The 14,770-nt window shown below is 36.0% G+C and overlaps 1 protein-coding gene across 16 annotated transcripts in view; it reads left to right on the top strand.

The window, feature by feature from the left end:
• The window catches only part of LOC109843147 (protein cornichon homolog 1-like), a 28,280-nt gene extending 15,644 nt beyond the window's left edge, over positions 1 to 12,636 (top strand). For 3 of the 16 annotated variants that reach the window (XR_002247535.1, XR_002247536.1, XR_002247537.1), the window contains 4 exons: positions 3,791 to 3,913; positions 6,735 to 6,819; positions 7,601 to 12,018; positions 12,113 to 12,636. Coding sequence is in view for 2 of the 16 variants with exons in the window: in XM_020412081.1 (XP_020267670.1) it covers positions 3,791 to 3,913; positions 6,735 to 6,798 (187 nt within the window). In the remaining 14 variants the exon portion in view is untranslated. The other 13 variants (XR_002247547.1, XR_002247542.1, XR_002247543.1 and 10 more) reach the window with 13 other exon arrangements.

Raw genomic sequence — 14,770 nt, 5'->3', positions numbered from 1 at the left:
TTTTTTTTAATTTATCACTAAACAATTTATTATCCTTTTTTAAACTTGAATTCACCTTTTTAACAACTTTATATTTTTCAGCATGTTCTTCATATTGACCTAACATCTCATTTTATTTAGAATAGAAAACATCATATGCAGGGTATACCTCACTATCGGAGCTCTGGTGTTCGAGTTCATCTGAATTACTATTTTTAGCCATGAGACAACAGTGTACTCTTTTGTCATCATCACTTGGGCTACTCTCTGACTTGTCACATGTAGTCACCTATGTAGCACGGACACGGATCCGACACGGCCATCCGACACGCCGACACGAGGCAAATCCTAAAAAATACATAGGATACGTGTGTTTGACACGTGTGTCCGACACGGACACGACACGACACGGCTTCATGTTATGCGTGTCCGTGCTTCATAGGTAGTCACTATGGAGCTTTTGCCCTTTACTTTATAGTATTTTTTGTTCAGTGGACAATTCTTCCTTGCGTTTTCTGCATCGAAAACAAGTTGGTTAGTATCAGAATCACTAGAATTATATTTATTTACCTTGTTTATGTAGTGTTTCTGTTTTTATTGCAGAAATTTTTGATCATATTTTGATTTAAGGAAGAATTCATAGCCACAATTTGATGTACATTGTTAGCTTTCTCACTCTCAAAACTCGAGCTCAAGCCCTTGTTTGCCTTGGACTTTATTTTTTCCCTGTTCGCTTTCAAAGCTAACGATTTCTTTTTGTAGTTATTTTTTGAATTGTTTTCTCTTTCTTTCAGATGCACTGCATATGTAAGAAGATTCCCTATAAGATTCTCAAGAGTTAGTTTAGAAAAGTTTTGCAATCCTTCGATGGCCGTTACTTTTGGATTTCAATCTCTGGAAAGAGAACGAAGAATTTTTCTCATAAGCTCCTTATTATGATATTCTTTTTCCAAAGTTTTTGATTTGTTCATAATATTCATAAATCGGGTGAACATGTCCTAAATACTTTCTGAGGCCTTCATCTTGAAATTCTTATACTTACAATATTGTAACTTTCATCTTTTTCACCTATGAAGTTCATTCGTGTGTAACTTCCAAAGTATTCCAAATTACTTGCGCAGTAGTACAATTTGACACACGGTTAAACTCTTCACAGTTATAGAACAACAAAGAGCATTCATAGCTTTTGTATTTAAAGAATAACATTTTTTAGTCACTAGAAGACCACTTATCTCTAGAAGTGACAATGGTGGTCTCAGCTACAACGGTTGTAGGTTCATTATAACCAGTCTCAGTTATACTCAAAGTGTCAAAATTAGTGGACAACAAAAACACTTTCATGTGTACTTTCTAATTGGTGTAATTTGTCCCATCAAAAAGTAGGGGTTGGTTAACTGCATGTCTCTCAGGAAAAAGCCGTTGCGACGGTCAAACTAGACATCTCTATCCTATAGATGGTAACGAGGTTCTAATACCTCTTGTTCGATTTTAGATGCAAGCCTAAAGGGAGAGTGAAAAGGATTGCTACTATTTTTTGCTAAAATAACACAGAATATGCAGCGGAAGATATAAAATAAAAGCGATCAACAATATAAAGCAATATAATCAAACACCAAGAGCAATTAACTAGAAACGCACTTGATTTTAGAGTGGCGCCCTGGATTTTAGAGTGGCTTGGATAATAATCCTATGTCTATTCTTCCTTTTCTTGGAAGGACTTCCTCACAATGCAAAGAGTTCAATTGAATTACAAATCCGATTCAGTAGGCTTACGAGACGGCATCTTGGAATCAATTCAAAGGCAATTCTCACAATGAAATGATCCGAAGATGTTGTACGCGACAAGTGAGAGTTTAACGAGGCTACGGGGGTCAAAATCTTCAACTTGATCTCTCACAAATCAAAACCCTAGAACTCTCCTTCTTTCTCTCTCTTTAAATGTATGAACTCCCCAATAGGTTAGAAAAGAGATCCCAAACATGGTAGAATTTGGAGAATATATAAGTAATGGACGACTATGATTAAATTAGAAAAATCTGTAATTAGCGTGTTTACCATCGATGGTGGCTCTCGATCATTGATGGTGTCAAGGCCACATTGATGGTTGAGAAGCCCATCGATGATATAAAAGTCTTGGGAGTAAAAATCATTGATGACACATGTTGACTATTGATGAGCTCTTCTTACCATCGAAGGTCAATGACTACCATTGATGGTAGAAAGGTTGAAATTTGTTTTTGAGCTAATTTTTGCATCGTTTCGCCTCATACACTTCTTATACTTGTATTTACATGTACTATATCATCTCAAACCAATATTAGTTTCAAGTTTGTTATTACTCAAAGAAGAGATATTGTACGTACTATGTCCTGACAATTTCATCGGTCTAAACTCTACTAAGTGTTTGACCTTTAAGGTTGAAATACAATAGACCTTTACGATTAAAAACATAGTATTTCACCTGCAACATTTTTGGAAATGTCCTGGCTTTGTTTGGATATTGTTAAGGTAATGCAAAATACTTTGAAGAAATTGTGGTTTCATATTTCCGCATAACACACTTTAGGATATTGGTAGTTCTCACATAATATGAGATACCGTGGTTCTTACTTAGCACAGTGACGAGTCAAAATTTGGTACTCCATTGTAAATTTGTAGGATCCAATTGATTTCTAGAGCTATCAAAGTCCACTGGCGCCACTAGAGGACGTAAATTAACATCTTATCTGGCCTCGCATTTTCAGTTTCAATTTTAGAGATTCTAAGCCAAAACTTTTAGTTAAATTGGATCTGAATGTCAGCTCCCTAATCTTACTGGAATTGGTGAATATTTCTGGTGAAAGTAATAAAGACACTTCTGGTGTTCCATATGTCATTTTTACATGCAAATTATAATTAGTTCTTGATGAATGAAAATGGAGGCTTGGATAATAGAAATATTAAGGGACTGGTAACAGCACAGAAGTCGTAAAATTTAAATGAAAGGCCACCTAATACAAAAAAAAAAGTGCCACAGTTTTTTTCAATATGAGAAGCATGTTCATAAACATAGCACAGACATGATAAAGCATAGAGAATTCAGACATGACATCAGAAACCTCGAACACCAACAATGTATTTTTATTTTTTGCTGAATATTATGGAAGTGAAGAATGTAAAAAATTTAAGCTGTAATGAAAGCTATATGTGTGTGTGTGTGCGCGTGTGCGGGAAACAAGAAGTACTGTGACACATCTTAACTTGCACAAAAGATGTCTTAGATTTTCATCTTCTTATAATAGTTTATGCAATATGATTTCTTGAATCATTTCAAAAGGTGCAACGTGGATATAGATCAATTAGTCTCTTTATATTTCATTAAACTTACAGTGTTAAATATGAAGTTGGAAGTAATTTTTCATCTTAGTGGGTTAGTGGGTGCCAAGCAAAATCAATTGGGTGCAGAGCAAAATGAATGAAGTATTGACTCATGAAATTTGGAAGAAGCTAAGTGAAAAGTCAAGGATTCTTTTTGCTCAATTTTTTTGCTCTCTTTGGTCCATGTATTTGAGGGGAAAAAGATAAATAAGTGGAAAAAATGATTTTTTCTAGTTTTCTTAAGATCTACCTGCCTTATAGGATTTTCCACCTCTAGTGGTGGAACTCATGGAGATGAAACTTCATTTAAAAAAAAAAAACAATTCTGAGAGTTTGGGAACCTTACTTTTCTGCATATTGGAGTATCATGATCTTCTCATAGTAAATGTTGTCCTTCCATAAATTAGTGTAGTTGGAAACATTTTTTTTAAAATATAGAAGTCATATTTTGCAGGTTTATGGAGAGGAAGCACCATATAAATGTCACTGAGATATTCAGGGTGCTAAATGCGGAGAAGAAATACAGGATGATCAAGCTTTCTCTATACCTCAGCATTTTTGTTATCATAATTTACAAGTCAGTATCTATCCTTGATGTCTAATATGCATAGCTCACTGCTTTATTGTCTTTTTTTTGGGTCAATGAAATGGATTTTTATTACCATATGAAACAGTGCATGTACAAACTTCTACTCAGCATACCTGAGATTACCAAACTGACATCAAACTGGATAAGCTGATACTATATACCACTTACAACCACAAACAAAACTCAACCTATCTCAAGGAATTTACCCAGCATCGAAACTGAGCAGACAGAGACCTGATATAACAAAGTAAGTACATGAGTTATAATCCCTTTGATTACACATCCAGGAGGTTTCCACTTCCCAGCATAGAGCCTGTAGTTTGTCTCCATCCACAAAAAATAAATGGTAGCAGCCAAAGCAATCTTCTTCGCCTTCTTAGCAAAAGAATTCCCCACAAATGGAAAGAATACGAATCAATCACCAAAGACCAGCTGCAAGATCACCACACCAATGATGAATATGGATAACTAAAAAACGGACGGGAAATATCCTCAGCACCAGCAGAGAATAAAACACAGGAATTAATAGTGATTATACCTCTCCTCAATAATCTATCTTGGGTGAGTAATCTATTATAATTAGCCAACCACAAGATAAATGAATGCTTAGGAGCAGTGTTACTCCTCCTAACAAGATGAGACCAACACCCCTCACTTGAAGAACCCATAGTCTCACTATAAGCTCTAGATAAAATGAATTTATCATTGCGAGCCCAAGAATTAAACTTTGCAATAACATCCTCAACAGATCCCCATTTGAGAATAGCTTTATCCCTCACTTTAAGGACTTCACATGCTGATTTTGGCAATATTTGGATTCTCTATATGTACACGGGTCGGGGTTTTCTTGGGTTATTGCAAATAAACAGTGATATTAAGGTTGACTATTTAGTTTGGATTGTTTATGCTCAAGAGAGCTTGAAAAGAAGGACCTTCTGCAAGTTTTGAACCTACCAAAAGACACTTCTTATCTTAGGTCCAGTAAATTATGGTGACAATTTGATGAATACCTTGCTGAAGTACCCTGCTGTTACTTTCATCTGCTGCAATATTGAACTGTGTAACTATTTGGTCAGCACTTTTCTTTCTCCTTCTTGGCAGCGTTTGTTAAAGAAGTTAGTTGAATTGCGAACATAATTATCCTGTTGTCAGTTAACTTATTTTTTGGGATGATTGAATTGCGATTTTTACCCTTTCTTTCATCATGTATGCAAAATGTAATCCTTTTGAAGCAAAAGACAGTAGCCTTATTTCATGTGAGAAAATAGATGAGGTGTTGTTCTTGCTTCAAATTTTTATAGGCTGCAGCTTTATTTTGCCTCCCAAATTACCTTATGTTTGTTTTATTATTTTTTAATTAAGGAAGTTGATTCTTTTCTGCTTTTCTGCTGTTTATGATGACCAGCCTCAGAAGTTTATATAAATTAGTCTTATTTCTTGTAAGAGTTCGCTTTTAGTAATTCGAAATTTTAGTTCTTTTGTTAGAAACAAGGGTTAATTTGTGAATAGACCCCTGTTGTATCAGCCAATTGCAAAGAGACCCCTTATAGTATTGGCCCAAGCTAATACACCCCTCTTGGCGAACTTTTTGTTTCTTTTGAAAGTAAAAAAAAAAGATTAGCAATTGGGGGTCTATCCTCACCAATAGAACTGTAAGGGGTCTATCCGCCTCCTCAAAACATTTTTAATGATTTTAGGAGTAAAAAATAATTTATTCAAGGCGTCGATTTTCACAAATAAACTTAGAGGGGGTCTATTCGCAACTAGGTGATACTACAGGGGGGTCTATTCACAATTAACCCTAGAAACAATTTAGTGCCAGATTAGTCTTTTGAGGTGAAGTTTATTTGAAACAGGACACTATCCCTAGATGGCAAGGGCCTTGAAATTTATTTAGGTTACCAATATTAAGAACTCTTTTGTAAAGAAAGATAGCGAGGTAGTGTGGAATACCTTAGAACACTTCTGTTTACTTTGTAATCCTTGAAAACCTGTGGCATCTTCAATTCTTAATGAATAAAATATCTTATTAGCTGATTTAGATAGGTATAAATCTTTTTTTTTGTATGGCAAAGAGCATGCTTGAAGAGTTCATATGAGAGAGCTCATGAATGTCTTGCTCTTTGTAAAGGGAATTTATAAGGAGAGAGAGAGAGAGGGGGGGAGGAGGGAGGGAGGGAGGGAGAGAGAGAGAGAGAGAGAGAGAGAGAGGAAAAAACAAATAGAAAAAGAAAAAAAGAGAAAAAAAAATAAAAAGGAAAAAAAACTAAGAGGAGAATTTTTGGTTTTCTTTTTCAATTTTAAAAAAAAGCTGTCAACTTGGTTTTGAATTTGGGACTCCCACAACCCAACCCCAGGAGAATTTTTGGTTTTCTTTTTCAATTTTAAAAAAAAGCTGTCAACTTGGTTTTGAATTTGGGACTCCCACAACCCAACCCCTTCCTTTACCAGTGAGCCAGGCCTTAGCAGCTCGTTATGCTTTTAATTAGCACAAATTAATTAGCTAGAAAGCAAGGAACCTACAATCCAGGGTAAATATTTTGATATGAAAAATCCTAGAAATGCTGGGACATGGCTACACTGCTTTCCAGTGTATTGGAGTGAATTCATATATTCAAAATGTCTATCTAGAAGATGCAGAATGTAACTCTATATCTGTTGAATGTGAGCTAAATCTTTAAAATATCTGGAAGAGGGCGTACAACTGAGAAGTAAGGAAAAGGCCATATATTTTTTTTTACTTTGATCTAGTTATTTCTTACAACCATAGATCACCCTGTACTCATCTTTTTATTCTCGCTTTTTGCAGGATCGTGATGTCTGCAGTTATTTTACTGATGGATGTACATGAAGTAGAATCTGGAATATTTTAGGATGTCATCTAACAGCTTTCGGTATTTATTCACTACTAGCCTCTCATTCCTTGTACCACAAGAATTTATTTCCTTACATGAGGCGTATGAACTATTTTTATGATGTTATGCGGGACGAAGTTGGTTCACTGAGGTTGACTTTAGATAGGTTTCAATGTTATTCTTGTCTGTAACACTTGAGGATTCTTTAAATAGCTTTGGACATACTTTATTATGAAAATTTTTTAGGAAGATAAATATTCAGTGATGGTTAGAAATGCTACCATACAGAAAAAAGTAAAGTTATGCTACCACCCTTCAAATAATTTTTTTGCTGATATTGTATGCTTATGTTTCTGTCTTTGATGGCATATAAGATATACATCACATTCTGATTACCTTTTTTTATTTTTATTTACTGGTGTGATACCCTTCTATTTTGTGTTTTTGATGGAATACTTTGATCAATTTCCAAAACCAGAACACTGATTTAAGTAGAGGACTTGGTCATTCGCAATTTACTTTCATTGTTCAAGCTTTTCATTAGAATAGGGTTGGTTTCATGCTTATTCTAAAATCAACCTTAGGTCTTGCCACAGGATGCACTGTTAAGAATATATAAGCTTAAAATCTGCTTTTATTTGTTCTAGTTTAAGCTTAAGCAACAAAAAGTAAGTAAGCACTCGACTACACAATAAATAATTGCGAAGTAAACATCTTACATAAAGTTTGATTTGGAACTTAAGATGCCCTCTCAAATTGCTCTATTAATCTGGAAAGTAGAATATGATGCCATTCAATATACATTATTCTTGGCTAGCAGGCCAGGAAGCTTCGTAACGATACCTTGTGCCTGAGACGTCATGCTTCCTGAGGAGATTGCTCCACTCTCAATCTTCTAAAGTCCTATTGGATTTGAATTGGTAAAAGCTTTGACATGGTTAATTTGGGGACTACAATTGAGCTGTGATCTGCTTTCAAAAGTTCCAGCTTACAGCATGATCTTTCTTAAGCCTAAAGATAACGTTGGATGGTTTATGCCGTGTGAATTATTCGGAAAGATCAGAACACCAAAGATTTCGGGGGAGTGGCAAGGGCCTGTGGGTCTACGTTACTCAATTAACGCCTAGGCAGCTGAGAAATTCCCGGATGGTTGGCAGGGCATTAAACCAGAATCTCAATCTGAACCATTGATCAATTTCAGGCATCAGCTACTGGATGGAACCACATTTTCAAGGACTGGGCTCACCAATTTAGATGACTGGTACTATTCGATGCTGAATCTATTCCCCTTAAGGCCAGAAGATACTAACCCAGAGCTTACTGTGAAGTTATTAGCTGTGCTTGCAGCAAGTGGCCAAATAAGCATTTCTTTATTCAAGGGGATTATCAAAAAGTCATCAACAACCTCTTATCCTCCACCACGTTCTATACTTCAAGATTACAACCACATGTTAGCTGCAGTTGAGACTAAGAGCATCAGCACATATTTTTTACATGGATACCCTACAAAAGACGTGGGAGAGACCACAACTTTTCTTTGAAAATTTCCTGTTCAGCTGGGTTGAATTGGATAGACTTGGCTGGTGCTATGTAGGTGAGTGCTCTAAAGAAGAAAGAGAAACCACAAACTTGGTTTGAGAATTTTCCTTTTCAGCCGGTTGAATTGGATAGACTTAGCTGGTGTTTGTTTTGATGCAACTGGAGGGCTTGTAAGTAATTGTTGCATGCGAAGAGAAAATCTATTTAAGTTGGGTCTTGCAACTGAGTTGAGTTGTTCTGGTGTTGCTCCAGCGATCGACCGACGTGGGGACTGATCCCGCTAAGGTGGTTGAGAGAAATGAAGTGCAGCCAAATACTGCTACCTGTAAATCAAGTGGATTAGGACATTGCTTCTGTGCTAAATTCTTCTCATTCCAGATCATCTCAGGCGCCAGGAGAGAGTTCTGTCTCTAACGCGGATTCTGAATGGATGACTATACAAAGGGAGAAGTTCCTGCTACTAGCTCTCAAGGCAACTCAGGTGATATCTTGCATTTTTTATAGGCCAAAGAGGGCACCTCTATATTTTAATGCAGAATGTTACAGGTTTAATAGGCCTCATAAACATGGATTAATAGGAGAGTTCGTCGCCCCATATCAAATCTCTTGTCTTGCTCTTCTTGAAACTTATGGTTAAGTCTGATAAGGCCTACTCAACTGTTAAGAGAATAGCTAAAGATTGTGGGCTATAACTATTCTGTTAGTCCTAATGGTCGTATTTGGCTACTTTGGGATTCTTCTTTTTTTATATTTCCATCGTTAATATCTCTTCTCAATGCATTACACAGGGATGATAAGGTTTATTGATTGGCTTCCTTCATTTATGCTTCTAATCCCTCGAGGATAGACTCAATTCTTTGGAGGGAACTTCATTCTGTTGGCTCTCATCATAATATGCCTTGGCTTATTGAGGAGATTCAAATAATGTTCTCTGACCTTAAAATAAATTGGGTGGTTCCCCCCGGTCATTGAAAGTGAAGTGACAGGCCCCAAAAGAATTTAGTGCCACTTAGGGGTGGCAATCTAGACCCAAACCTAATAATCTACCCATACCCACTCACAAAATAGTCCAACTATACCCACCCACTTAACGAAGCGGATCCTAAATGGGTGGGTATTGCTTCCATACAGCCTAAATGGTTCATAACTAGACCCGCCCATAACCAACCCAATCTGATCCACACCCACGCGTTCTGCGTTCTCCTTTCTCCCCTCTTTCTCAAACGCTCGAGCTCTAGTTCCTCTCTCTCCTCTCAAGCGCTCGATTTCACCTCTCCCCATCGAGGTTCCTCATCTCTCTCCGATCGAGCCATAGTTCCTCTCGATTAACAGGAGAATCGAATCTTCAACAGGAGAATCGAGCCATAGTTCCTCTCCGATCGAGCCATAGTTCCTCTCGATCGAGCCATAGTTCCCCATCGAGCTTCCTCATCTCTCTCCTGTTCAAATTCAGGCCTTTGATCGAGCTATTACAACATTCAGGTTTTCAATCGAACTAATCACTGAATTTTGAGGTACATTCTTAGTAGGGTTTCTTGATCCATCCTTCTTTCAATTTTGGGTTTTTTTTAATCCTATCTCCTTTCAATTTTAGGGTTTCTTGATCAGGCCTTTGATCGAGCTCTGAAGTTTTAATCCGCTAAGCTCGCTGAAGAGATGTCCTTAGGTTTTATTTTCGCATTTCCTCTCTGTGGCAATTTGTCAAACAGTACATCTGCATTAGTTATTTTGCAAAAATAGCATTCAGTTACTTATTTCTGCTGTAATTTTGTTTACGATTCATGTACTGTAGTTTCTAAAATTTGGAGGTGACGATATATAGCTCTATTGAAGTCACATGTTTCGTCAATTTAGTTAACTTCGTTGGTTTAGTTGATTATTGCGATATGTTGTCTACTTAATAGGTCTATATAATTGTTTGAATAAGTGTTTGGGAAATTGATTAAACTGTAAATATTTTAATTAGATTACTCTGTAAGTTTGGGGAATATTACCACCCATACAACAATCTAGTCATTTTCTGCTATAAGATTTGAACTTTATTCTGTTGATTATTGAGCAATATTGTTATGTCATTTTCTCCTTACCATGTGTATGATGTGTGGCCCCTGTGTTCAACAGAAAATTGATATTGACATGGATCTTGTGTTGGAATTTGTTGGGTAGTGTTCTTTTTCTTATTGTAGTTATTTGTTATATACGAAGCTATTTTATTAACTTTTGACATATGATTTGATAATGAAAAGTTATTTTTCTTGTTTCAGTTACCATGTCTTTGAATGAATTTACTGCATGCGATGATGGTAGTGAAGCTGATAATGAAACTATATTTGTTTCAGGTTGGGAAAACTTACAAGCTTAATGTTGGATTAATGGGGAGATTATAAACTTTAGAGTGTGATTTTACTAACCTGAAGTGAGTAAGGGTTTTCAAATGGAAAGAGCGAACAGTAGTTTGGTGGAAGAGGAGATCGAATGAATTTTTTTTTAATGAAGTTTGAACATGCACTATTTGGATTATGCTTTTAAAGTAAAACAAAGCGAAGTGAAACTAATATGTTGGTGATATACATAACCGTTGTTCAACGTTTAATGCAAGGGTAGTTTTTTCGAGCCATGGATTAGAAAGAATGGGAGTAGATTTGATTGCTAGAGTATTGGCTAAAGGTATGATCAAATTCGCATTGTTGTATTTATTTTGTGTGTTGTTATCTTTAAAACTTTGAAGGCTATGTATGACTAGCTAGTAGGCTCAAAGGAGCTTTTATAATAAGGCATCTTTGGATGTTTGGAACCCTGGGATGACTAGTGTTTTTCTTTTCCTTACTTTTGGATATACCTGCTTACCTTATTTTGTCAACGAAAAAAAATGGCAGATTAGTAGCACCATCATTTGTTGTGTGCATTGTGCCGGCATTCTTGTATTGACATGTAATGCTTCATACATTGTAAACATCAAGATTTGCATAAATGCTCTTGATACTAGGATAAACAAATCCATCTCTATTTTCACTTATGCAGTTTCAACCATCTTCAATTATTCGCGTAAAACCCTTAAAAACAAACAGGACTACAGGACAGTTGCAGGCAGTTCACTTTATCTGACACCAATAATTTCAAGCCTACAAATGTAAGGAAAGGATCAAGATGCTACCTTGTTCTGAGAGTGCTAACGTTAATTGTTTATGTTTTGAATTTTGCAATTGAATAGAGTTTTACTGTGTTTGATCACTTTCATAGCCCAAGAAAGTGAACTGTTTGTGGGGGTATCATAATTTTATTACCGAAGGGTACTTTTTTAATCAACTTCGAATACATTCTTGAATTTGTTTGAATTGGAATATGTTAGTATTTTTGGGGGGATTAGTCTGTTTTGGTTTTATAATTCTCTTTTGGGGAACTTTCAGCAATTGTTATCGGTTAAGTTTTCTTTAAATACTATGCTTTACTTTATGTGACATCAATATTTAAAGATAGGTGATGAAATTAACTGATATTACGTTACGTACCATTGAGCTTGTGAGTGCTTTACTTTATATATTGCATCTGTGCCAATATCTAAACTGATGAATAAGTTCTCTAGTTCCTTTTATGATTTTTGCTTCTGTATATCTTGCTTCTGTGTATTAATACTTGCCAATAATCAGATTAACTGGAAGAAATATCCTGAGTTTCAACTAGTCGTCCAGTCTCAGCTAGGTAAATATATTGAAATCAAATTAAAACTACACAAGATTCTGTTTGAATTTAATTGGTTACTAATTGGTGGTCCTTTATGTATGTTTTTCCTCAGGGAACTCTTCAGAAATAAGGTTTCCAAATCCATATGATAAGGGTATCATTAGCAACATCAAAGACTTCATAAACCCATGGATTATAGCCTTCATGTAATCAATTTGCTGTCTTGAAGCTGAGATCCTTGAGCATGTTATAATGATCAGATGTACATTATTCTCATCGTTATTTTTAAGTGATCATTGCTAAACATTCATTATGAGTTCACACAGTAGTTTTATTTAGAGTTATGCGACAGAATGGAAAGAGAGAAATGTTATCCTGTTACTGTAATGTTTAATGTTTTGATTTCGGGTCTTTGCAAGCAAAGGAGAGTTAGAGAGGGGGATCGAGCTCTTAAAAGTAATGAAGCTTAAAGGATGTTATCCGAACTCTGGAAGTTATCAAGCGCTTGTTTATGGTTTGGTTGAATCGAAAATGTTTGTAGAGGCTAAAGATTTCATGTTTATGATGGTCTCTGAAGGCTTTTGCCCCAGTTTTTTGTTGTATAAATTGGTAATTGAGGGTTTTTGCAGTGAGAAGTTTACCAAAAACCCCTGTAAGTTTACAGAAAATCCCCTAAAAGTTTACAGAAAACCCCCTGAAAGTTTACAAAAAACCCCCTTGTAAGTTTGTAGAAAACCCCCTAAAGTTTGTAGAAAACCTCCTGAAAGTTTGCATGTAGATCCCTGAAACTTACATATATATAAAAATATCATAACCAAATGTGTTATTGGTCACCTATGAACCACCCATTTAGTAAATGGGTGGATGAGAAGTGACCTATTTAGCAAATGCTAAATGGGTTATAAATGGTCAAATGGTTATAAATGTGTCCACCCGTTTATAACCCAACCAAAACCCAACCAAAACCACTCATTTGACAACCCTACACCTACTGCCTCTCTCAATTGAAAACTATTGGATGCTTCTATTCCTGATCAAATAAACAAGAAGGCTAACAAAATAAAGAGCAAATTAGATAAGAGTGTTGGTTAATGATCAATGGATTCATGTTTATACTACAAATCAAGAGGAATTTCTCCAACTTTGTTTCTCTAATCGTTCACCCGGCGTCATGTCTATTCTAGAGTAGCCTGTTGGAGTAGGCTCCGCTGCCGGGCCCGGACTTGTTCGGACCGGACTTGTTCGGACTAGACCTTGTTGGGACTGGATTTAATTGGGTAGGTCCGAGCCCGACTGTTTAAGTTTGGGCGCTGCCCAAACCCATCTAGGAATTGGCCGAATTTTATTGGTTTTTTCTTTTTTTTGGGTTAGGCCTTCTTGGGCATTTGAAAAAAATATTGGCCTTGAACTTTGCCAAACACCCCCCCACCCCCCTCCCCACCCCCCAAAAAAATCATTTAATTGGGCTGAATTTTATTTTCTTTCTTTATTATTATTATTTTTGGGTTGGGCCTTAGATAGCTGAAAGGTTAGGCTAACAATTTTTAACTATATATTTTTAACTTTTTATAAACACATATTTCTAAGTTTAGGCTTAGTTTCAAGTTAAAGGATTGGTCAAATTTAAATGCAAAAAGTAAAGACAACAATTTATAGAAGAATAATAACTTTAGTAATAAATTGATGAAAATTTTACATAATTGTAGAAACTTGAAACTTAAGAGTTACATGTAGAAATTGAAGACTTACAACTTACATTGACTAAAGTGAAGTTTTTGTATTGAAAATAAAAAATGACAACACAAGTAACTAGTTTGATAAGACTTTGAAAATTACAAATAAAATTTTTAAGATGTTTAGGTGGACCTGCTTCGCTTTTGGTTGAGATTCTTCATCAAATATGTCGCCGTATGCAATTTTTTGTATACCTTGAAGTCGTTGATCCACTAGCCTCCTAATAGCAACACCCTATTCAATCTCTCATTGCTCAAGCTGGTTCTCTTCTCACTTAATAACATGCCATTAGTAGAAAAAGCATTCCACTTTGGGGTTGTTTGTTTGAGGGTGTTTTTTAGGAAAACCCGGTTTTTGGAACAAAAAGTAACATTTGGGAGGTTTTAGAAATCCAAAAACTGTATTTGTTTCATTTTTTTTAAGAAATGGTTTCCTAAAACCTTGTCAAATAATGTTTTTTTTGGAACGGCGAAATCCTGACTAAAAGCTCGGAAATGGGTATTTTTTGGAAATGAAAGGGCCAGCTCAGCTCTTCAGCCTCTCCGTTTTTCTCGTCACGTGAAGCCGTCCTTTGGGCTCACCACTTCTCGTTATCCCCGCCTCTCCATTTCCCTCTTCCGCTTCCCGCCGTTTCATAAAAAAAATCAACCAATGTTTGCTCAAACGCGGGCATATTTTTGTGTAATGTTGATCCCCCTGTTGATTTCCTCCTTGTTGAACCCTAGCTATTGAGTTCAAGATGAAATTTCTTATTGTTTGGAGGTTTACAAAGGCTTCTGTAGTGTGATTTTGGGGGGTTTTCAGGTAGCTTGCCAGCGTAGTTCTTGCGATGCGGTTTGCTCTTAGATCAGTGACCTCGGTTCACCTCCTCACCCTATTTTGTAGATCTGACGTCTTGATTTCTGGTATAAGTTTTCCTACTTTAAGTAATCACCTAAAGGCCCTTCGGATCTGCTCGAAAACATAACAAATGTATAATCTTTTAAAACTTTGTGATACTTGATTGTGTTTGAGGTTTGGTTATATTCAAACAATA

The sequence above is a fragment of the Asparagus officinalis genome, chromosome 5 (genome assembly GCF_001876935.1).
Source record: "Asparagus officinalis chromosome 5, Aspof.V1, whole genome shotgun sequence".
Taxonomy (NCBI): Eukaryota; Viridiplantae; Streptophyta; class Magnoliopsida; order Asparagales; family Asparagaceae; genus Asparagus; species Asparagus officinalis.
Note: the sequence above shows the minus strand (reverse complement) of the source record. Positions and strands in the feature narration are given on the sequence as shown.